Source organism: Eucalyptus grandis, chromosome 3, assembly GCF_016545825.1.
Source record: "Eucalyptus grandis isolate ANBG69807.140 chromosome 3, ASM1654582v1, whole genome shotgun sequence".
Classification (NCBI taxonomy): domain Eukaryota; kingdom Viridiplantae; phylum Streptophyta; class Magnoliopsida; order Myrtales; family Myrtaceae; genus Eucalyptus; species Eucalyptus grandis.
Window position 1 is genome coordinate 14489214 of NC_052614.1, and position 25878 is coordinate 14515091.

The following is a 25878-nucleotide window of genomic DNA, read 5'->3' on the forward strand; positions in this document are numbered from 1 at the left end:
TTGTTGGTGACCCTCGCCTCTAGCTAATTGTCAAGGTCTAACAACCGGTTGGCTGAAGAGGAAGGAAAAACAAAAAGAAAGAGAAAGAAAAGGAAAAATAAAATAATAAATAGATAAATAATTTATTGAAAGTTATCTATATCAACGTCGTGTGCCATGTCAACCGACTAGAGTCTATGTCAATAATATCCAGCTAAAATTAACAAGAATGACTGAATTAACACTAAGTCAAAAGGTTTAGGACTAAATTAGTACCAATAAAAGATTTGTGACTAAATTAGAACAAATGCAATAGACTTAAGACTTTTCTAACATTTTTCCCGGTAAGCAACTTAATCAGAGAACTGTTGATAAGCCACTCAATTAATAGTCTGTAAGATATAAAATAATTGGTAAATCTAAGGTGTTGGTGAAAGAAGATTAATGAAAGTTTGTAATAGATGAAAGATTTTTTTTTTGTCAAGATAAGAAAAATTGATATTAAAATAAAAGACAAATAAACGTCCACATTTAACTCAAATAGGAGTTAGCAATGCATATTTTTAGTAACTTAGCAGGAGAAAAGTTTTTAACTATTTCAATTAAAGTTGGTAATCTCTAAAGGAATTGGTACATTTAATGGATTGGTAAATAAGACAAAAAAAAAACTACAAAAGCTTGGTAAGCAATTCAAATAGGAGTTAATAAATCAAAACTATTTAGTAAAACAACGAGAAAAAAGCCAATGGATCACACAAATATAATTTCGGTAAATCTATATAAGAATTGATAAAGCCATTGAGGATGAAATATATAGTTACTATGTCAATAGTGGTGAAATTCTAGGAAGCACCAACATCGTTCAAGAGTTTTCATGTTGCCTCAGACACTCCAACATCGACACTCTCCAACACTCGGTCAATATGTGTCGAAAATCCAACACCTAATTAATTTTCCCGATACTCTCCAATGGGAATCATAACATACGAGTTTTTGACATGCGATTCCAACATGCAAGGTGAATTTTAAAAATTTTCAATAATGAGGGGTCAAAATTTATATATATGAAAAATAATCAATAATAAACGAGGAAAAAGAAAAATATAATCTTCTCTTCTCTTTTGATTCTCGTGGACACTTCCCGTGATATACAATTCAACTCCTAAATTTTTTTCTCCTCTTCCAACATGTTTAACATGCGATTTCAGAATATGAATTACTTGTTTTTTTCCAAATTTTATGGATTATTGGAATAAAGTTAAATTTATCAAATTGAAACAATTAAGGTATTAATAAATTGTGGATTAATATTTTTAATATAAATTCATTATATGATTTTTTATTATTTATTTATTTGTGAATTTGAATCAAGTTAATTTGATTGAAATAATTATAAAATGATAATTTATTATGTATATATAAAAATATACATATAATATCTCAACGTGTTGAAATTCTTTATTTTTTTAGAAACAATGTGTTAGCATGTCGTATTGTATTGTATCGCATGTTGCGTATCAGTATCAGTGCTATTTAAATAAAATTAGACCTTAATCATCTTAATAGATGAAAAGCAATAAAAGTGTAACTTTTGGTATTATAACGCGAAACCTACATTATCTATTGCGGGCATCAGGTAAATCAAACAAAAAAACAGGGTCCTAGAATAATAGTCCTATTTTGAGAACCAAATTATGAAATATTTACTAACAAATGAATCTTAACGAGAAGAAAATCAAAGTGCCTTTGGTAGCATTTAATGCACAGGATGCAAAATCATTGACTACTCATTCTCTTTCGTGATTTCCAACGCCTGCACAAATTAGAAACGCGTCCGTGCTTTCCCATAGGACGTGAGATACTTGCATGGGTGGTTGCCTTCTCCATTTCCCTTCTCCATTAAATGCTGAGCTCCGGTTCTCAACACGAGAGAGAGAGAGAGAGAGAGAGAGAGAGAGAGAGTTTCGGAAAGATCACCAGAGCAGCCATGAATGGAGGAACGGCATGATCACGCAGAAGAGCACGCGACCGAGCTGGAATGAACGGACTGTAGAATTGAATGTAAAGTTTTCGAGCGGTGAGCAAACTGTAAAGACTGAACGAGAGCGCGTCCCAACTTCCAACCCCATAAATATTCAATCCTCTCTGACTTCGCGCCTTCTGTTCAAATTAAGTCGCTCACAGAAAAGAGACAACAACTTGACCAACTCGACCGTCCAAATATTCACGGAGATCCCTCTCCATATAAAGCCTACACGACCCTCGGATCATTCATTGCGTTTTGCATGGTCCATTCACGTACAGGGTAGTGTGCTCACAGATCGATTCGTGGTCGGTAGTCTATGAGTCTGATTGATGGCCGCCGTGAAATCTGTTGTCGTAATTTTAGCTCTGGCTTTTGTGGCGTGCAGTGTGTGTGCGGAGAGCAGGAAGCTGGAGGAGAAGAATGAGGCCGGCAGCGAGGTGCCGGAGTGGTTCTTTGGCGACAACAGTGGCTGGATCGGTGGAGCTGCCAGTGGTTATGGAGGAGGGAAAGGGTTTAGCTTTGGACACTCTTTTAGCTTCGGCAAAAGAGTGGGTTTCAGTTATGGTTCTGGGACTCCTGGCGTTCCTGGACTTCAGAAGCCCGACTGCGTTGGGAAGGGCGGTGGAGGCGGCACGAAGAAGCACCACGAAAAGGGCGAGAAGCCTCATCACGGGGGTATTGGAGGAGGTGGCGGAGTTGGGGGAGGTGGTGGCATAGGCAGGGGGTGGTGGTGGTGGTGCTGGAGGAGGTGTTGGGGGTGGAATTGGAAAAGGAGGTGGTGGAGGCATAGGTGGCGGTGGCGGTGGCGGTGGCGGTGGTGGTGGTGGCGGCGGCGGTGGTGGTGGCGGCGGCATTGGTGGGGGTGGTGGTGCTGGAGGAGGTGTTGGGGGTGGAATTGGAAAAGGAGGTGGTGGAGGCATCGGTGGCGGCATTGGTGGAGGTGGTGGTGCCGGAGGAGGTGTTGGGGGTGGAATTGGAAAGGGAGGTGGTGGAGGCATCGGTGGCGGTGGCGGCATTGGTGGGGGCGGTGGTGCCGGAGGAGGTGTAGGCGGTGGAGGAGGCGCTGGGGGTGGAATTGGAAAAGGAGGTGGAGGAGGGATCGGAGGGGGTGGAGGTGGCGCTGGAGGAGGTGGTGGAATTGGTGGAGGCGGAGGTGCTGGAGGAGGAACTGGTGGTGGGATTGGAAAAGGAGGTGGTGGAGGAATTGGTGGTGGTGTTGGAGGTGGTGGTGGGGGTGCCGGAGGAGGCGGAGGCATTGGTGGCGGCGGTGGTGTTGGTGGTGGAGGAGGCATTGGTGGGGGGTTCGGGAAAGGAGGTGGTGTTGGAGGAGGTATAGGTGGCGGTGGAGGGTTTGGGAAAGGAGGCGGTGTTGGAGGAGGCATTGGTGGTGGAGGTGGTGCCGGTGGAGGAGTTGGTGGTGGAGCTGGTGGGGGATTTGGAGGCGGCATAGGCGGAGGTGGAGGGATAGGAGGTGGAATCGGCGGGGGAGGTGGCGGCGGCGGAGGCGGCGGAGGTAGTGGTGGCGGTGGAGGAGGGGGAGGATTTGGAGGCGGTGGTGGCGGGTTCGGTGGTGGAGCCGGTTTTGGTCGTGGGGTGGGCAAAGTGGGTGACTCCGCTCAGCTCGTGGAAAAACCATGAGGGCTAGTTGAACCTGCGCTGGTCTTCGTACGTGAATGGCCCCGGTGCCTTGCACGAAAGTCGTGTTGTTTCAAAATAAAATTTTATCATTTCTTATGACTGTCTTAGTCTCGTTGATTTCACTGTTTTCGTTGAAGGCTTGTAAGGTCTCCCCAAGAACCGGACGTGTAATACCATTTCGATTTCTTCTTGTAATTATGATTGTATTTCGTTCTTATCATCGTCCATTTCGTTCTTATCATCGTCCATAAATTAGTTTTATAAAACCTAGAGAATTGAATTACCTGATAAACATATTTTATAATATGGATGGTCATCATGTAAATCTCGTTACAAGTGATGAATTGGAGAAAATATTTTATAAAACTTTAGTTTACAGACGATTGGCGCACAAAATCAATCGTAATGCAAGAATCCTATTGAAACTATTTGTGAGACCCAATATGGATCCTATAGATTCTTTAAAAAGAAAATTGAATTTGATTTAGTGGAAGAATCTACAATACCAGTTAGCACAGCATAACAAGAAAAATAAGCGTACTCGCACTTCTCTCTGTCTTGTCTCGTTGGCTTCCGCGCTCTCTCATTTCTTATAAGCACTCAATTGTGATCATCAACCTCCAACTAGCTTATATCAAAACTGATTGTCGGAAATTTGACTTTAGAGTTTTGATCTAGTTCGATTTTGTCTTTAGACAAGCCCTAATTAGCTAGTGGCTAATATTTGAGGTTAAGGGGGTGAATGATAACCATTCTCGCCGTAAATTGATTTATGGAAGAAAAATAGATTTTTCTATTTTTGTTTTTAGAAGAATTTATACGTAAAATTACCGTTTGATAATGACATAAAATTTCTACTTTAAAAATAAAAATTTATTTGATAACGACACAAAATTTCTTCCTTTTAGACAATGGTGGACCCTAAAACAATATGGATCGGCGACCACGGTGGCGACGGTGGCGGGTGGCGGCTTGCAACCTAGTGGGCCCGGCCGATCGGCGGCGACGACCAGCCCACCAATGGCGGCCGGCCGACAGCGGCGACGAACTGTGGTCGGCAACAACCGATGAAGGACCTAAGTTAACGAATAATGAGAATAATTTTTATTTTTTATTTCGCATCCTAAAATAGAGAAGTAGAAAATTTAACCTATTTCTAAAACAAGAATTTATTTCAAAAATATAAAATTGAAATAATTTTATCAAACGAATTTCTATTTTAAAACAAGTTTGGAATAAAAATTATTTCTGAATGTAAATAAAGTGGTTGTCATACACTCCCTAAACAACCACCATCTTGGAATGGTGGCCACCATCGAAGCTTCTTAATCAAACTTTCTATTGGATATCCCACTCTCAATTGTTAGATTTCCAATTCGCGGTTTTCATATTGTCCTATCATAAAATTCTCGAATATTTTAAACCAAATTAAATAAGCCAATTTAAGTTGATAAAAGTAACTATTTATTAATTATATATCAATAAAAAGAACGATTTACATACACATTATTAATCATATAATTTATCAAAATTAAGTACATATTACTTTAGTTTCCCTTTTCTCTTCTCATAATATATTAGATTTTTTGCTCGACAATGAATTTCTTTATCAATTTGATATTGAGATCAAGCTAAATCCATAAAAATCACATCTGCTCGTTACGTTGTTTTGTGTGGAGAATCCTCCTCAATCGAACAAGAAATCAAAATTTAAATTAGTTTTTTTTTTTTCCAAAAGAGAAAAAGGAAGAACAAATAAAAGAAGATTGTCTAGAAATCTGCTTTGACCTGGCCCTGACCGCCTAGCATCGGATCAAATTTAGGTGGTTAGATGGATCTAGTTCCCAATTCCAATTTATTGAAACTATTGAGTTCCGATCGGGAATCCAATTAGACTAGACCAATACTTATATATATATGTTTTGAAATGGATTTTTTTATTTATTTTTTTGGTTCGAATTAAAACGGAAGTGGAAAGCCTAAATGTGTTAATTCCCTTCGTTAGCTTCCTTCCTCTCTCTCTCTCTCGCTCCCGCGCGACCTCGCCTCTCTCTCGCTCTCGGCCGCCGCCACCGGCCTCGTCGCCTCCCTCTCTTCGCTCTCGCAGCTCGCGACCGGTAAGTCCCGGCCGCAACATGCCGCGCACGACTACGGTGGAGTCCCCCGGCTGCCCTCCCCTGCGGGCCCTCGCCTTCGACGTCCTCGGCCTCGTGAAAGGTAAGGCCGCCGCTTCATCGCTTTTCGCCTCGAGGTCTCGCTGCGCGATGATGATTAACGCTTCGATTTGTGCTCGGCTCGGCTGTGGCGGCGGCAGTTGTGGAAGCCAGAGGAAAGCAAGGAGGCGTCCCTTCGGTGGTCGAGCGCTGGGGCGAGCCGGAACCGCGCAGCTGCGTGCTCGCCGCGTCCATCGACGACCGCAAGCGAGAGCCTGTATGTGTTCTTGCCACTTCAGTGCTTTTACTTTTTATGCGCGTCTTAGTATATTCGGGAGGATTGGCAGTCGTTTTTCATGCCTGCGTAATTGTTTGGCGGAATGCTTGCCTTCTCTTAGCTGAATTTCTTCTGTCGGCTGCTTTTGATTACTTCTTTAGCGGGGTTATTTTAAAGTTTTCGTTCCTTGTCGATATGAGAACCGCCAAGGAATTCGTTTATCCCTGTCCATTATTTTGTTGGGGTTATGTGAGGGGTTCTTGATTGCAAGTTGGAATCTTTCAGCTATTGAGAGCGTATTGACGGTGGAAAGATGTGCTTTAGGCTTGTCAATTTAGTAAAGAGGTGGATATCATCATGCAACTAGCTGCATTTGTTGGAAGAATGCATTTGCGTTTCTGATGAGACTTCGGACAGGCACAATTATCGAGAAAGGATTTCGTGGAGTGTAACTCGTTGTCTCATGAATTAGTAGTTTTGCAGAGTCCAGGCGTTGCTCCTCCAGTGCTTTGACAGTACTTCTATTACAAGCATTGCCAATTCTTCAGGAAAAAAATAGCTGACTTGTGTGGTCACTCGATTGAATGGCATGTTTGGAATTACATTGGATATGCTGCTGCAGCTCTTTCATTATGTTTCACTGTCGAAACTGATTTGGCTTAAGTCTTGAGCACATTTATTTTTGTTTTATTAGTATGAGCTTATACCCTCAATTTTTACATAAAAAGATTGTAGCCCATTGTGTCGTTTGCATGTTTTAGGAAGATTTTGTAGCTTGTAATACGTTGCTTTAATCATTGATTGGGCTGCATTTTGATCTTGCAGATGCTAGCAGTTGCCAGAAAATGTGGTAAGGTAAGTCACAGCATGGAGTTCTCTGCATATGTATTGTAATTCCACCTGGCAACGCCAGGCATAAGTGGCCCTCTTTTTTATCATGTGGTTTACAAGTTCATTTGACATTTGACAGATTGAGCTCCTTAACCCTCTTAATGGGGACACTCGAGTTGTAATTTCCGATGCCATTGATACAAAAGCTGAAGATGATCCTGTTATTGGGTTACATCTATTCAGAAGAGAGAGAACAGAGGAAAGATCGAGGTATGCCATTTTTGTTATGCTATGCTTCAGTCCCAATCATGTCAGATTGTAACTTTACTGGCTATGCTAATCTAGCTAGTATCATCCATCTTCTTGTCTCCAGCTGTGAGTTTAAATCTTTGTTAATAGTTTTTTCTGGAATTATTTTTCTTGTCATAAGGTTTTTTCATTGTTCGTTTATGCTTTCACCTGACATGTACTTCAGATTAATTTCTGATTTCCCATCCACATGTATATCTTTGTAATGTTTTCCTTGGGCTCCATCAATAGGTCATGCACTTTACTTTCATGTACAACCAAGGGAAATGCAGTTATGAGATCCTTTGAAGTTACGGATTCACCTGAAGACTCTGTCGCCAATAGCACAACAAATAAATGGAATGTATGTGCTGCAGGGAGTGTATTGTGTTGTAAAGTGGATGAAAGTGAAAATTATGCTGCAGTAGGGGGGTGAGTGCTTTAATGTCATGTAATCCAGCCACAACAGCAAAAAGTCTAGTAATTTCGATCCCACTGGTTGCCCAGTTCTTGTGCTTGCCATGGCCATTGTATGGCTAAAAAGCGTATGCTTTCCTTTCCAATTTTTTTGGGTTATTGAAGTAATTGGATGTTGTTTCTTTGATATCAGCAAAGGGGTTGAACTTAACATTTGGGATCTTGACAAGTGCAGTAAGATGTGGACTGCAAAATCGGTGAGCGTTATTACATTACTGAATGAGTCTTGCAGCTGTCTCTTTCCATCCAGCATGTGGCTTTGGATTGATTGCTATCTATTTCTAACCATTGTAGCCCCCAAAGAACAACCTTGGAATTTTCACGCCTACTTGGTTTACATCCGCAACATTCCTTTGCAAAGATGATCATCGTAAAGTCGTGGCTGGTACTAACAGTCATCAGGTAAGTTTCATAAGTTTGAAATTCTTCAAGCAATGATGTAGTGGCCGGTTCTAAAATGCATCCTGGAAGCAAGACTCACGGGGATTTGTGATCGAGATTCCTATTTTATCTTAGATCTAATTTTTCAAGAATAGGTTGTTTGAGAATACTTTGATATCTTTGGAATAATATGGTGTTACAGAGAGGACTTAGAGTCAAGGTTAATGTATGCAGTTTTTCATGTCAACTGGCATATAAGAACAAAGAAAAGGAAAAGGTTGATGATAATGTTAGTCTATGAGTTCAGCCTTGTTGAGGGCTCTCCTTGGCTTTCCATATCTGTTTTGTTTTGTCGGAAGGTCAGTTTTTTAATTTATTCGGTCCAACTATCCTCATTAAGATGAAATGAAATTAAGCTGTAGGTTGAGATGGGAAGCACTGCATTTTCCACACTTATACAGTATGATTGTGCAATGTAGTCATTTTTGGAACGCGTTGCTGAAATAACCTATGGTGGTTTTCGCTTTGATGACAGGTCCGCCTCTATGATAGTTCTGCTCAGCGCAGACCTGTTTTATCGTTTGATTTTCGGGAAACCCCCATTAAAGCAGTTACTGAGGATATAGACGGTCATACAGTCTATGTCGGGAATGGGTCTGGAGATCTTGCATCATTTGACATGCGCACAGGTACTTTCTGATTAAATAAATGGTAATGATTTGACACAAACCTGATTAATGGTCACTTGGCCTGACAGGCCTGACAAGTCTACCCATTTGTGACGGCTAGACTTGGGTTTTTGCTGATGGTACAAGAACCAGACTCAGCCTACCCCAACCCCCTTCATGTCTAACCGTGCTTTCTTTCAAAATATATTTCAAGGGCAGCATTAGTTTTCCTGAATGCTAGGCTTGGGCTTGCACTATTACCATGTCAGGGCATCATGTTCGTTAAAGGCTACTCATTCATAGAGATACCTGTTAATGTTCTGCTTTCTCAATAAGCGTACTGATGGTAATTGTTTTCCAGGAAAATTGCTAGGATGCTTTCTGGGGAAGTGTTCTGGAAGCATCCGATATATATCCAGGCATCTGGACTTCCCAGTGATAGCATCTTGTGGTCAGTACCTGTGTTTTAGCTTGCTATCTGCTTTGGGGGTAAATGGTTGTATAATCCAGATCCCAACTTTTACAGTGCGAACTTGCTTTTAAGTTGGAGTGGAATTTTATTTTTCTAAAGTTGGAGTCTGTCAGGGCTAGCAAATTTGTTTGTACTTTTGTTTTGCTTCCTCTTTTTCTGGCACTGAGTCTAAAGCTTGATTTGCTTCTAGGACTCGATAGCTATTTGCGCCTTTGGGATGTGAAGTCACGACAACTTCTTTCTGCGGTATGTTACTTCTGTCTTTGTGACCTTTTTCAGATATTGCAATTACTACTCAATTATGCCAGTCTGTTGCTGGAAATATCTGTACTGTGTGGCAAGAACTATGAATTGTGACACAAGAATTATGTTGTATCTTATGAAATTTAGTTAGACAAGGATGTAAAAAATTGCATGTGCATTTTCATTCTATAAATGGAGGACATACTTTTACATTAATGAGCTTGTAATACTAATGTGATACTTGTCAGAACTTTTCTCCTGTAAGCCTTTTATGTGAAAATGGTACTGATTCTGCACATGACCTCCAATTTTTCAATTTTTTTTAATGAAAAAGAATTTTATTGTGCAATATTGATGGACAAATTTGTAGTGGAAGAATAATGAATGAAATTGAACTTAGGATGGACTCAGGTGCTGTTATTTTGACTATGAGTAGAACATTAGCACTTCCTGGGCACTTAGGTCATGGTTTTGTGGTATGGGTGTCAACCGTAAATGGGAGTGAAGCAGTAATAATTTGATTATTCCCTGAAAGCTCACGAAGGGAAGAAGATGGTATTATTTTCTGAAGTTGAGAGTGCTATATAGGAATCAAACGGGGCAATTAGGGTTGCAGTTTGAAGGGATGATTTCATTATTTCTATTGGCTGAAGATTGCCCTAATAAACAAGCATGGATTTATTGTTTTGATTTTGCCAGTAGAAGCACTGGCTCCATTTTGTCTGGAGGATCCAATTGATGACACTAGGGAAGTCTTGGTCCTAACTATAACGAAGGCACATTTTGGTACTAAAGCTGAATAATCTCCATCCGCCTGTTGCATCTCTTTGGCTTCAGAGCCTCTCTTCCTGAATTAATTTGCTAATTTTGTTTCCTGTCTATTGTACCACATCATATGGACACATCTTGTTTTTGTATGATTCCTGAGGCCTTATCTTGTGATCTGTATAATTTCTTATGCCTTAAATTGGTTTGGAGTGTCGATAGTACCTTTATGACGTGCCTCAAATCAATCTGGCGTGCCAATAGCATCTTTATGACAATGACTGGGTCATTGATTTAATAATATGCATCGATGCACACAGGTCTTTTTGAAACAGCACCTCAACTGTGTCCTCTTTGATTCTGGCTTTGCTGATGAAGGTAACATCCTCATTACTTGCCGTAGTGACTTAGGGAATCTTCCTCCTCTGTCTTTTGGTTCTGCTTATTGTCTAGATTCTGAGAGGAAAGTAATTATTTGCTCTATTATACATTCGATTTACGTCTCCACAGAAATTCAGAGGGAAGAAGAACGCAACTTGTCTACAGTTGGTTGTCCTTCTTACTTCTTAGTTAAAGCAATAGAATGAACTTCTATTAAATCGTGCATCCTGTAGCTCAAGTTTTGAGCTTAATCCAATGTCTCAAGAAGTGGTCACATGTTCTTCATTAACCATTAATTTTGATAATTGTCCAATTTACTTTCGCGATCAATCTTCACCGTGCACTTGCTTGAACAGAGCTTGTCCAAAATGCACGAGATGTGCCAGAAATTGAGGCCCAGAGTCAGAGGGTAGATGAAACCCGACTTGGAGATGAGGAAGGAACGCTCCCAGTGAAGAGGAAGAAGAAGAAGAAGAAGACACATAAAGAAGGCAGAGATCGCAAGACATCCAGTAAAGAAAATGATGGAAGTGAAAAGCTGAACCATAAGAAGAAAATCAAAAGAGTGAAGACAGTAGCTAGTGAAGACGATGTATTGTGACCGGAGATAAGCATGCAGCACTTGCGGTACTGTGATTAGGTCGATCCTCGGCCTTTGTGAAGCCATCGAATATTCATGAGGTAGTTAGATACCGAGCCATCGCCAAGTTTTGTCATTCACTAAAAGTTTTGGGTGAAGTTTTGTCATCGTGTCTCAATTATCAACACTGTAACATGGTTAGGAAAATACGTGAAGAGTATCTTCAAATCTAACCAGCTGAAGCACTTGGGAAGATATCGTGATCATCTTGTTGATTGTTGACTAGAAGGATCTTAAGATGAGAATGCAGAGGGTGTGTACTCTAGCTTTCATTGCATATTAGACAAAAATGGTCGTTTTCTTGCAATGCAAGGATACAGCTGATCCGCATTACCCGAGTGATGTAATGTATCATGTGACAATCTAGTAGTTAGATATGGTAGCCCGGGCACGTTATACGCTTGGGCCTCGTTTTTTTTTTTTTTTTTTTAAAACTAATTAAAACTTGATTAGTTCATGACAAAAATTAAAAGTATATATCTTTTAAATTATTTCCCATTTATGGTTTGTTGTTTTATATCTCCCAAGTAAGGATGGTTGCACAACAATAAAATACAAAATACAATACGTAAGACTCGGATGTAGACATGCATTTCATTATAAAATCAAATTACATCACACAAATTGCTTTTTGTCGGAAAAATGAATATAGAAGAGACAAGCACATCTCATTAAAAAAATAATTACAACCTAGCTATCGAAAGCGTGTGTACGCTGCATTTGGAATTGGCGGGCAATTTGGGAAGTGGGTAGGGTGCTGCTGCTGATTTTACGCCTACTGCGAATTCAAAGACCGGAAATGTCATGTGTAGGAACTGGGATTTTCTAAAAGTTACAAGAGAGCGATAAGGAGAAAATGGATGATGGTGAAAACGAGAGAGTTGAATTTATAGAAGATGATCTTTTTTAATGTGGCGGAACCACCACATTACCTACTTTTTTGTTTTTTTCAACAGTCACCCAACTGTCACTAGGGCTGCCAAGCACTGGCCCGGGCGAGGTGCAGCCCTGCCTCGGAATCACCCCGGCCCGGCCCTGCCCCTTGGCCATTGGCCGTTGCTAGTGGTAGGAGTAGTCAAAGCGACACCTCTCTATCTCTGATCATTACATACGTAGCAGGATTTGGATGACCAGATGCTTGATCAGGTCTCATCAAGACAGCTTTGTCGCAGCTGTCACGCATGAACGTCCAGGCGAGTCTGCATCTATTTAGCTGTGCACACTTCCTTTGGCGTTCCTCACCACTCGTCATCATCCGAGAAGTCGCTCACTTCTCGCCATGTTCATATTGCTTGCAGACCCCTCGTCTTTTGACCAGACGAAAGGGAAGACCCGGCGCAATTGCGATCCAATTTATTCCGGTCTGAATAACGCCATTGCAGTATCCAACCAAAACGACAAAACATCCCAAATCAAATTGGTCAAATACGTAGGCTTAATCATTTTCTGTCATCTCTGTCGGCCTAGTTTCGTCCGCTATTTCGGTTGTGATCAATCTCCTCGCCAGGCGAAAACGCAAACGTACTCGTTGAGCGTGAGTGCTACGGCTTTCGGACATCGAAATCGCATCTCCATATGATGGTTTAATTTCTTACGCGAGTAGACATCAATCTCATAATTTCATGACGCCCGCTTGTTCCACGGCGGGAAAGTCAAAACTGCTGGGGCTCCTCTTTTCAATTAAGCACTGGTTTCTGGTCAAGAAAGAGACCATTGAACACTGGCTGCCGTAGCTCTATGTATGCACCCAACAAATTCTACCGCTTGAAAAGAACACAATCTTAACAGAGATCAAACTTATGCCGCATAGCTAGGGACACGTCTCTCTTACAATCTCATTAGGAAAGATACTTGCACTCTTCATTAAAGAGCATTCAGCAGTTAAATCGTACTTCAACTTACGAAATTTAAACACGCGAATTACTTCACCCTGGTTCAGATAATTGTACAAGGTGCTGCGCTACGAGACATCGTTCGACGTTTCGGACCCGCCAACTTCTCATCTCATTCATGATCAATGAATGCATGCAACATATAGAAATATCTCCAGATGGGTAATGCCCATAGCATGTACAGTTCCTTGTGTAGTTGCGCGAACTCCACGCACCGAATTTCCATCTCTCATGTCAACACTTTAACATGAATCATGCAGATCGATTTCTCAAGCTTTTGTCGATGACCCACTCATCAGTGAACTGTCGGGCTCACCAGCTTTTAGCTGCTTTAATGGTATAGCGCAGCTAGCGGGACCTTGGAAGTTCAAACACACTGCAACAAAATTAATCTCTCTCTCGAGTTAGTCATGGAGGGTTTGCTTTTGAAGTCACATCTCTTTTGCTCCAACCAGACCGAAGCGATTCTTGTGATTGTCGTCGCTTTACAGATGCTAAAGGATACATAAAGAAGGGTAGAGAGACCCTAGAAAGACAGCAAACAGAACATCTAGAAAAAAGCAAGCATTTTTCGAAAGAGAGGTTTCAAATTTTCTTTTCCATTTTTGCTTTACACCTAAGAACACCGCGTCCTTCTCTCTTTTGGACACGCAACATCCTCGCATCCACACATCACTTTGCCCTTGTTTTGTTGTCCTCTTTACTCCACAGAAAATGAACCGGAACCGAACCCATAATTATTAGCCCGGTTTGACTCTCTCTCTCTCTCTCTTATCTTCTTGGTGTATTCTTGGCTATTATTTAGCTGATAATCACTGCTAAGGATGTTCCCATCAGCCCAATCATTTGATTCCTTCTTTTAATGAGGCATCATTTCCCGGCAAGAACAAAGGCGGTCGCTTTGCTTTTTGAGAATGGCAAATAATCACCAGAACACATGCTAAGAAAGGAACAAAAGACAAAAGTTCAAGAAAAAAATATGGTTTTGTGGGGGGCTGCTTATATTTTTCTCCTCAAGCAGACAAATCTTGCAAAACCTTAGCTGGCATATACTTTCAAAGTGAAACTAGTTTGCTTGGCCGTTGGCCCTGGTTTGGTTTCAGAGTACTTGGGTTATAACAAGAGCAGATTAGGTAGATAAAGCATGGCCAATGACAATCTTCTGTCGTTCAATGATTCAGGGTTCTTTGTTCTTACGTGCCGACATTTTCAAGGACTGTTTTGCCTTTCTCCTTCTTTGCCTTTGCTTTGATTTAACTTCTCTTGGGTTCACGCGAGATAAAAAAACAAAAGGTCATGAATTCAGAAAGAGCAAAAAGCTGATGACCGGTGGCTTCCCACTTCGAGTCCCACATGCGACGCGGCCAAAACCGAGAGCGTCGGCTTCCGAATTGCCCCAGTTTTACATCGGGACATGGAGGACTAACGTCTCCAGAACCAGTAAAAATAAAAACTTCCTCTGCTGAAACCGGATTGTCTGTTTCTTCATCTCGATAAGTTCACTGACTTGTGTTGTTTTGCCTGAAGGCCAAATTGATCCTTTCGAACAAGCGTACGAGGGAAGACGTTAACCGTTAGGGCAGTGTCGGTGCCTCTGATTCGAGTACGAAAAGCGCGAGAAGGAAAGATCGAAGGGAAAGCACATGGTAGGGTTTCGACTAGCACCATGTACAATGGCGACTCACCATTTAAAATTACTCATTTTGGTCCTCGAATTAACCCTCGACAAAATGGGGCCGAGGTCGCGACAAGTTACTTCATCACATTTTGTTTATAGATTTTAAGATGATCACGGTACGTCACGACTAAGATCGAGTTTGTTTGAACATGTCCTTTCTTGTGCAACTCGGGACCTAGATTTAACCTAGTTTTAAGCAACTTCCCGGGGAGTTGGTATTAGGGAGGTTTTATCGTAGGTCGATATGCACGTTAGCTGTAATCCATCCTGAATATTAGCATGATGCGCTTGTCATTCGGAACGAATCATGTAAGAGTCAACAGGAGCTAAAAAAAAACACTACAGATTGCTTAATTTAAGAGCTTAAAACGTTGAGGAAAATTCACCCAATTGCGATCATTCACGGAGCAAATCAATGATGCCATACCCCTCTAATCATCATGCGATTAGTGTATTATTGAACAGCTTTTTATTCCGATGCGAACATTCTCCGGACACGGGTTAGAATCATTGCAGAATGTTGACCCGAGTGGCGGAACAGTTCCGGGGGCGACGAACTATGTAACTTGCCCCCACGTTCTCGATTCGGAATTGGTGCTTTGTTTTCTCTCTTTAGACTTCTAATTCTCAATATAATTTGAGTCTTTTAAGGTATAATTCCAAGCTACAATGAAATGTCAACTTCACCTGGACCCCAAGACCCACCAGTCGCGAAGCGATTGAAGGATCGACGATTCCCGGGCGACGGAGGCGGCCGAATCCCCCTTCCCTTTCTTCCGCCGACGACGACGGTTCGAACGCGGGGAATGATTGGCTCGAGGGACAGCAACGCTGCGCCAGGCAAACCATGAATAGATTTCTTCTTCTCTTTCGAGAATGATAATGGTACGCGAGCAGAGAACGGATCTGAGTTACGATGAAGACGTGTTCCGAAAAATACCTAGGAATCTCTAGGAATTGTAGGGAGAGTAGGTCCTTCCTTTTTGGCATAAATAATGGGAGGGGCATCTTATCTTTCAACCGCTTGGCGGTACCCAATTCCTTTTGCTAAAGATGAGGGGCAACCACATGGGGGGATTGGACTTTAGACTTTGCATTGGCCACAACCTAGGCACAGTTGTTGCGGGGTTAGGACCACCACCACTATATCGCCTAGTAGTCCTAGTCCTCTTGTCATCTTGGGACATCGTTCATTGGCCATCTGAAATCCCCTATTCTCTGCCAGCCTTGCTTGTCTTTTTTTTCCCGGGGAAGAAGTGAGATTCGAGAAAGCATAGCTACGTAAGGGCAGAAAGTCCTAAATTTATTGTATGGTTGTCAATTTGATCTTAAGTCTTTCGATTTAACCTATATTAGTCATAAATTGTTTAACGAGTTATCAATGTAGTCTTTCCAACCGATTTTAACCTGAAATTGCGAATATTGATGCTAGCCATTTAGGTGACATAGTCAATACTGACATGGACAATTTTTGTAATTTTTTAGGAAAAATTCTAAACCTTTTTATTATTGTTTTTTATTTTTTCTTTTCTTTTTAAATCATTGTGGCCAGTGAGGGTCCAAGCTCTTGTTGATTGAAAAGACTAGCTTGACAATTCATCAAAAGGTTTATAACTAAATTGGTTAAATTGAAAAGTTTAAGACTAAATTAGTATCCGTATAATAAGTTCATGACATTTTTGGTAACTTTGCTATAGAGTGATCATGAAAAAAACTTGTGTATGGCTTTATCGATCGTTTTCATAAGCTATGTGTTTTAATCTTCAGTAGCAAGAAAATGATTCACTTACGTCAAACACACGAGTATAGTTTCTTGTCTTATACAACTGAAGATTTTTCATTCGGGAGGACAATAATTTGGTCTAGATAGTTCAATTTTTCGGACCATATAGGCTGGCGAAAGCCTACTCTAAAGAGTAGCGCGGTCTCTCCTCTCAAATGAGTAGGAATGATAGAGAAAGGTATGATCCTAATTTGTTGGGGAGCTAATAGGTAAGTTTTTTCTCCAGACTTTCGATTCAGCTGATCACCAAGGACGAAAGTAGCCCACCACGTTCATCTTCATCGGGTAAAAAAGCCATTCTACAGCGAGTTAGGCATGGCTTGACCTACTCTGAATGGAAGACAGCGTTATTTTTAACATAAAATTTGACACATCCGGACTAGATAAGGTTAGGGAAGAAAGCATGATGGGGTAGCCCATGAAAAACTCTGTAATCATTGGCGAAATTTACCCGTGAAAATCGTGGATTAGGAAAGTAAAAGGTTGACTATCTCGACTTTCCAGATGTCATTGGTAATTTTGTTTAACTTTCCCGTCGAAATTCAAAACAAACTTTAAATGATTATAAAAACATTGTATGTGAATTTACTTGATGATATCTATATATTATGAAAAAAATTTAGCCACTTAAAACTGGAAATGAGTCAAAGCGTGTGAGCGGTAATATTTATGGAAAAGCAAAAAGTCAAAAATATAAATTACTAAAGACAAAGTCATAATTTTATATTTATTATTCCACTCGACTCCCACATTGCATGAATAATTGTATGCGCATGGTGCCATTACTATTGGAAAATTAAGTTAAAATTCCTTTAAATTGTTTTTGTCGAGTTATTTTAACTAGATTTTTGGGCAATCACACTTAACTAAAAGCATAAATCGGCAAAAAGAGGGCGAAAATTACATGAAATGAAATGTCATTTAGCACTCCCAATTGTATAAACAACTACACGAGAACCTAGCAATTATCTATGTCTTTCTCGTGATATATAAGGCTGTGCAATCGGACCAGTTCTACTGGAGAATCGGGTTGGATCATTTTGAAAATTAGCTTGATTCTCGATTCTAAGTGAAGATTGATTGATTTTTAAAACCTTTGTTTTTCTCTTGGTATTTTTTTTCCTTCTATCTCTCTTTTTTGTCTATTATCTCCAAGACCTTACCTCATTCAAACACTTTACGATTCTTTCTCTCACTCACTACTTGCCCTTCTCCTCACTTGGTTGCAGCTCGTGATTGCTCATTCATGTCTCGCAACCCTCGCTCATTCTCGACTCGCCATAATTTGGAACAATGCTTTTTTTTTTTTTATGTCTTACATTACGTGTTTTGAACTTTTTATCATTTATAATTGTACATGACTATGTGTTCATCTTATGAATGGTTGCTTTTAACAAATAAGAGATTTCAGTTGTTCATCTTCTACTTCGAACCATTTTGTTGCTTGGAACAAAAGAAAATTAGGCTCTTGGATAGACTATGAAATCAGATCGAAAAACCAAATTACATTTCAAGTTTCAAAATAGGAACCGATCATAATAGGGCCACCGAAAACCGACCACCTTATACCATTTGCTAAAGGTTGGCATTATGCTTTTGAAGATCTTCACTGAAAGCATATTCGGACCGTAAAATACGTTTTGCAGCGCTCGATTTTGAAAGTGTGTTCCATACGAGAGTTCTCTCAACTATGTTTAGCGAATTTAACTGGGACATCTGCTACTGCTGCGCAATATTCTTGTCCGAAAAGCTAGACTTAAGTCTTCATTAACAAGTCGATAAACCCATGATTAAACAAAAGTATCCAAAGAGCACCACCCGTGTAACAGGGGCGGTGGTGAATGGTGAATTTACCAGAATGACACGGGCCACGAAAGCCATCATCAATATGGTGGGCCCCGCGTTCGGACTTCCCGCTGTGGGGCCCATCCATTGGGCCTTTGCCGTGCCGACGCGTGTGGGCGATCACATGACAATCTTAAATCCCGCCTAATTCTGTCCGTAATTTGCGTCCGACCTTTTTTCATCTTTCGTTTTTTATTATTACCGCAACAACAACAGTAGAAAATAATAATAATAATAATAATAATAATAAATCGCCCGCGCTTCCCGCTATCGACGCGTATTTCCTTTCCATCAATAATAAAAAGAAATCATACGTTATTATAACCTCCTCTTTTTTTCTTTTTCAAATTTTAAATTAGTTCGAGAAATTATATGCGCGATTTTTATGTGGGTGGCACACCTGGGATCGGTTCATCAGTGCGCGGTCGGGACGACGCGTAGATTTTTCTACTATTTGACCGAAAAATTTCCGTGTTTTTTATTTTCATTTTTCGAATTTATTTCTTGATTGACGAAGTGGTGTCATGGGTATCATTTGACATCAATAATTCGTGCCTCTAATTATGCGAGCGTCGGCGGTCCATTCACGCCACTCTTTCATCTTTTTTTTATTTATTATTATCTTTCATTTTTTTTTTTTTTTTATGATGATGATGAGAAAGAACTCAGCTTCTTTGCCCAACAATGCAAGATAATAAATATGAAATTATAAACTTATGGTCGTCCTTATATATATAAACACGGTGTGTCGTGTAAAAGTGACTTGCGTGGTGGTGCTGATGGGAGTTATGTCTAGTGACTAACTGGGGGTATTTATTGACTAAGAATTGGATATTCCTTATCTTCCTCTGAACAACTAATCCGTTAGAGTTAAGCGTTGGAAGATTACGAAAGCTTTTATTAAAGGCGCCGGAGGAACTTGTCAATTATGCGGTGGATAAAAAAATGTTGTCGTTTTTTAAAGTATGTCTTTCTCGTCGACGTAATGAAATTATAAATATTTCTTTATTAGATGTGACTAGCCGTTGTTAGGAAGAGGCACACATCCATAAGACCCGTTCACGAATCACATGATATTTATCACGTTGGAGTGAGTCGAGCGACTGCTAACACTTTTTACGGACCCGCAAATACTTGGAAATGTAATTTGCACGGTTCTTATTTCGGTTATTGCTAAGAGGGAGCAAAAGGTAAGGGTGATTGGGTCCTAGGTAAGGTATAAATCTTGACCCATACTCGACCCTGTTTGTATTGGATCATGTACCCAACCTACTTTATTTTTTCGATCTAGTTCCAAGGCCAATCCAGTATCCACTGAACCTGTTGTGCAACCTCCCGATATCTTATCTGACTTCGAATTTTACATTAATACGCAATAAAATAATATAATCCTCCTAATTTGTATTGAAATATTAAGCACTTGTAATAAATAAATATATTAACTTTTTAATTAAACGAAAAAATTAAGAATCCATATGGCTAATTATCATAAATAAAATTATAGGCAAAGCAAAAATCATAATATTGCATAAACATTAGCAATAAACATGGGTCTAATATTAGTCTTATTCATACACCTATTATATGAAACTATTCATTTATGCAAGTATAACTCCTCCTACAAAAGAGAAATTAGACAAGCCAATCCACATGGTACACAAGAATTTGGTGGTAATGATCTCACTATCCGACATGGACGGTGCGAGAGGGAGCTGGTGAGGGAGGGAAGCAAGTGAGGAAGAGGAATGACAAAGGAGGAGTGTCGTACATGTCTGCGAGAACCAAGAGGAAAAAGCCATGTGATTATGTGAGTAAAAATAGAAATAAAGGGAAAAAAAAAGTTTTTGACCTTTATTTACAAAACTGGTTCCCAAACCAATGTTCCCAAACCGATTCCAAAATGGGTTCGGGAATCGATTCTCAGACCGGTTTAAATAGGTTTCGAATTTTGGAAACTAGTTCCTAGACCGGTTTCAACGGGAACCGATTTCCGACCCTATTTTATAGGTGGACCAGTTCGATTCCTAGGTATACTTGGTCCGGTTGCACACCCCTAACAAAAGGTACTAGATTGGGCTTGAGAATTAGTCAGATTTTTCTTTTTTGTGGGTAATAGTGGAGGGAAGGAGAGCGGGCGCTAACGATCTTCTCTTAGTGTTACAATTAGGGTTTTACACTCACTACTTAAATTCAAATCTTAATTGCTCCATGCCTCCCACAATTCGAATTCCAAAGGTTCAAGATTGACGAATCCATCACTATAGTTGTACCAAAATGCCAATAAAAGAAATCTCTTCCGATAAAAATCCATTGCAATTAGGTAATGTGGTACGGGCCATTTACATGTTCGGTTACGGCACGAATCAAACTAATAATCTCTTAGAAAACACGTTACCCATTTATCACTTGGCCAACCACTTTGGCAATGATCGAGAATTACTCGAGTACTGGATCCGTAAAATGCGAAATTTATACGGTGGTAGGTCCCTAGGCAAGCTGCGCACCGCGAGAAAACGTTACCAATTGGCCAAATAGGTTAACGCGAGATATGCACAAGTGGCGTCGTGACAAGGAAGAAATAACACTTTTAATGGAATCGGGCATCATTAATTCGACAAGCGGGGTGATGTTGCGATTTTGTAAAATCCCACTTGACTTGACCACTCGTATTTATTAAAATGAAAATTAAACCAGTGTGTAATCCAGAAAGCGCCGTCCCTTTCACGTTGAATGGTTCTCTGGAGCCCGATTGATTCGATATCAAGGAAGGAAAATTACGCACGGACCTCGCTTTTTCTCGTTGCGCGACAGAAGTTTGCAGCACAAAGATGACCTTCGAAATCTCGAAGCTTTCGATTTGGACTTTTCCGATGCTAATCGGAAGGATTCCCCGCCGGTTTGTCGCTCCCCCGCGACGCTCCGATTGCTTCCGCGTTTCCTTTCCCGTCGTTTTCGTACATGCGGAATGTCGTGAACCGGGCATCTTTAGCGTATCTATCGAGCAATTAAACTACGGGAAAATTCTCGATGCTTAGAATATTGGGTTCGGTCAAATTCATACGTGATGTTTATTTTAAACGCTCGAGAGAAATAAAAATCATTATCGAGCCGACCAATGGGTTTCGAAAATGATGGGAAAGAAACGTCAAATGAGACTTTAGTAGGATCCAGTTAAGATCTATTATTTTGAAGATGATCAAACAATAATTTTTCTACCGAATACAAACTAGACTCTCCAATGAAAAATCAAACATCTTCATGTACGAGTACATATAGAGCTATCACTAACGTCAAGACACAAATTACCGAAATTCTTTAATATTTAGGTTAATACTAAAAAAAAAAAACCTCAAATTATACTTCTTGTGAAACAAATATCCAAAACTTTTCTGTCTCACTAAAAATCATAAACTTGCCCATTATTACATAAGCATCTCAAACTTTTTATGTGCTACAAAAACCCTTGAATTTTTACTAATATATTAAATATACTTTGAATGGAATTAAAATAAAAGGTATATATATTTTTTCCGTGACAAAAGAATATGGGGATATTTATATTATAGTGAACATGATTCGGGACTTTTCGTGGTATTTACGCTTAACATTTTGATTTTTTTCTTGAAAATTCTCGACGGTGTTCTTAAAAATTATAATAAAAGAAAAGAAAGAAAAGAAAAAAAGAAAAAAAAGCAAATTGACTTTCCGAAGGTGGAGAGTAGCGGGCGATAATTACGAGTCCCTTCCTTGCGGGGTCAAAGTGGATCGAGTCTTTATGCCACGTGGGCCCCATCACCTCCGCTCGTTCGTTGCAACCGATCCAACTCTGGTCGCGTCACGGACACGACGACGACGAGATGGAGGCTCCTGATGCCGACACGTGTCGCTTTACGGCGGTACAGCTGGGCGCTTGCCGGCTGGCAGCGTTGTCCGGTTACGTGTGCAAGGCGGGCCCACGCGCTTTGCTGATGACCTGGACCCGTGGGTTAGGCTTGGGCTTACAGATAAATAAATCCCGATTTTTATTTTATTTAATCGAGCATAATAGTTTTTTTTTTTTAAAGTAGGTGATTTATTCGCTCTTTTGTCTTTTTGGTCCCCAAGTAGGTATACCATATATATTCGCATTGAAGCTTCCCGGAAATAAAAAAAGGGTACTATTCCGATGAATAATCATTATTAGATGAGATTGACCATCAAAATTGTTTTCTAGCCCAGAAATAAAAAGACTATTAAAATTTTCCAATGAGTGTTTGTTTTTTTAGCCAAATTTCCAATGAGTACTGTTTTTTTTTTTGAGCCAGATTTCCAAGGAGTAATTCGAAGAGAAAAAGAACTGCTTTCTTTTTTTCCTGTTTTTGCACCCTTTCTTCCCTTGGCTATTTAAAGTTCAGGATGTGTTTGTTATTGTGAAAAATGAATGATTAAGAAAATATTTTCTTAAAAATGATTGTAGTATTTCTTTGGCTATTTTGATAAGATACATTTGTTTTGCGAAAAATAAATAATTTTAAAAATAAATCCATAAAAACAATCGTTTTTATCTTTTGTAGAAATGAGTTGACAAAAATTATTTTCATTGTCCATAAAAATTTTAGATGTACATTGTAGTGAATAATGAAAACTTTTTTCTATGGACTAAGTATTTCGAGCAATATGAACAATCATTTTTGAAGAAATATTATTTTTCAAATAATTTGTTTTTACAAAATAAACAGACTTTTATAGTGGGTTTGCTTAATTGAAAATAGCAGAGACACAAGAACGTTTTCTAATGGGCATAGGTTAATAAGCATTTTCTATTTTGTACTATTATTGTAAATAACTGAATATACAACGATACTCCCGAATCAGTAATCATGAAGCCAGATTTCTAAGATCAATAACGTGTGATCGCATTATATCTCATATATATATATATATAAATAAATGATTAATGATTTTCTAATTTTTTTCCTGAAAAATGTTGATGGGCATTTGCGTTTGGGGGAGTAAGCATTCGAAATTTAGCTTCCAAACAACGCATGAGCGCGTTTGGTCTCGACCGTTCACACTGCTGGCAGCGAGTAGCCACTTGCATGACTTTCCCCTTCCTATTTTTTAGGTTCAGTTCGCGAGAAATAACGCGACCCGAAAAAATAAAATAAAAAATAAAAAAAAGTTCGCGAGAAATGGCGATTTGGTAATTAACAAGTATTTTAATTCCCCGGCGAATTTATTGATAGAAAAACGGAACAGGATTTACGTGCGGGGGGATTGACGCGCAATGGGGACGCGGTGCACCAACCTAGCGTGGGGCCCCTTTCCAACGGCGACCCACGGGGGCGCGTACTCCGCGGGCCCCACCACCCCGCGGAATTTTTAAAAAAACCCCTTCCTTTCATGCGACGCCGTTTTCCGAACGCGTGACGTGATATCAGGGAAAATGACCTTTCGAAAGCAAAGCAAAAAGGGTACAACTAGCCCAAAAGGAAAATTATATATACATATGTAATGAAATTTTAAAAGAGACGCAAGGACATGGTACACCGGAGAAAATTACATGTGGATTGCAATGGCGAGACTGAGGTCTCGCTGACATAGTTTGTAATTTGAGATTGGATTGTAGTTTTGTCAAGTTGTAATGTATATCTCAAAAGTCGATATAAGTTGTTGTAACGTGAAAATGTCATAATTCCAAATATATCATGGTGTCGATTGTTGAACAACTCATAAAGGCAGGAAAAAATATTTTTTCACTGTTGAAATTGCTTGTTAGCGAAAAAAAGTATCAAATAAGGAAAATACAATTAGTATAACAATATAATCTTCTTCTTTTTTTTGGGTCAAATAGTGATGCAATGTCCAAGTGAATAAGATTAGCACAATAACTTCGTGACAATCTATCTACACGTCTAAGCGCACAATAAACATGATGATGATTAATTTTACGCGTCTAGGCATTAACACTAATTGACATTTCTCGCTTCACATTAAACTAGCTAGACACTAATTTTTAAATGCCTAGTGGGCCTAGCCTAATGTATTGAGTGACATGATTAACTTAATTTAAGTAACATGCTTGTATAGGTAAAAAGAGAAAGAGGGTGATAAATCATTGGATATGAAGATGTTTTTTTTTTTTTTTTTTTTTTTTTTTTTTTTTGGTGTTGGATGAACCGCCGCCGACAACTGCCGCGTAAACCCCTGTGTGGCGATAGCAGGAAACCACCACCCCGCCACCATTGTAAATCGCCTAATGATCCGGGCTAACCTCCTGCAACTGCGTTGCAGGGCTTCGAACTCCCGACCTCTTCCTCTTCAAGGCCCGAAGCCTACCTGAGCCACCACGCATGGTGGATATGAAGATGCTTTCTTAAGCAAAAAAAGGGAAAAAAAAACAGCTTTTCTACTCACCTACTCCCCCCGTCCCTCGCATGTTCGATGGCACCCTTTCGTTTGGATTTTACCAAATTAGCAAATGAATATTTGGTGCAAGCTTTAGTCGCACTTGTTATATAATAAACATGCTTGCTTATATATATTAATATAATTATATACGGAACCTAATTATTTTAAAATGTCTTTCAAGCAATAATAATCGGTACAAATATTAAATGGAGGTTTGGCTTTTAAGCCGAGGACGAGCTTCCTTTTCGTTTAAAAATTGGGTAAAATTCGCTCCTTTTTTGGGTTTTTTCGCCTTTTTGGTTTTGTAACCCATGATGACCTCTGTTTTTTTTATTATTTATTTTTTAGCCGAATAGGGTATAATTACCTTTGACCATTGACCAGAACGCTCCAAGGGGTTAGCTGGAGGCCTGACCAGCGGGTCTTATGTATTCCGCTGCATCGGCGTGCGAAGGCCTCAAGTCGATATTATCTCTAGTCAACGAATTGATAATGTTGTTCCTTTTATCGAAATGTGAATCGTCGAAATTTATAGTGCGAAGGCACCATTGATTGATGTCGCAATCGACATGAGAATGAGAAGAGTCCTCAATGTCAAACTAATTATTTCAAATTTGAAAGATTATGACATTGAGAAAAAACAATCGAGAAAAATTTATTATACCTAAAATTAATGTCACGGAAAACTCAAAATTAATACACTTTTAATGAATTTATCTTAAATTAATATTTTGATCACCAAAAACTTTAAATTTGTGCATCCACAATAAATTTATCTTATATTATTTTTATACCACAAAAAACCTCAAATCGATCTCTTCCTTTTATGATGAACAAATTTTAACTTGCAATCCGTGTGCCCTTCCATGGGTCATGAAAAAATCGAATGAATGATCTCGTGGAATTTCTCTATCATATTTAGACAATTAAAACAATCTCTCATTTGCACAAAGAAGTGGCGAATTCTTTTGACTTCATCCAAATCACGAGTGCTCAAATTACAAAATTGGGTGGTAAATGTTAGTTTTCATGCAGAAGAATAATGTCAAAAAGCCACAAAAAATCATAAAT

General features: G+C 39.6%; 2 protein-coding genes across 2 annotated transcripts; both read left to right on the forward strand.

Annotated features, from left to right (window-relative positions):
• Positions 1-2334: 2334 nt before the first annotated feature.
• On the forward strand, positions 2335-3455 carry LOC104439084 (glycine-rich protein 5-like). Its single transcript, XM_039309339.1, has 3 exons — positions 2335-2710; positions 2910-3220; positions 3342-3455. The coding sequence occupies exons 1-3, from the start codon at positions 2335-2337 to the stop codon at positions 3453-3455; spliced, it is 801 nt and encodes a 266-aa protein (XP_039165273.1).
• Positions 3456-5654: 2199 nt separating this feature from the next.
• Positions 5655-11549, forward strand: LOC104436615 (WD repeat-containing protein DDB_G0290555). The gene is made up of 12 exons (XM_010049443.3): positions 5655-5860; positions 5958-6073; positions 6899-6928; positions 7044-7174; positions 7445-7624; positions 7803-7866; positions 7964-8071; positions 8586-8739; positions 9080-9169; positions 9381-9436; positions 10519-10576; positions 10936-11549. Exons 1-12 carry the CDS (start codon positions 5779-5781, stop codon positions 11178-11180), a joined length of 1314 nt encoding a protein of 437 aa, XP_010047745.2. The 5' UTR covers positions 5655-5778; the 3' UTR covers positions 11181-11549.
• The last annotated feature ends 14329 nt before the right edge of the window (positions 11550-25878 follow it).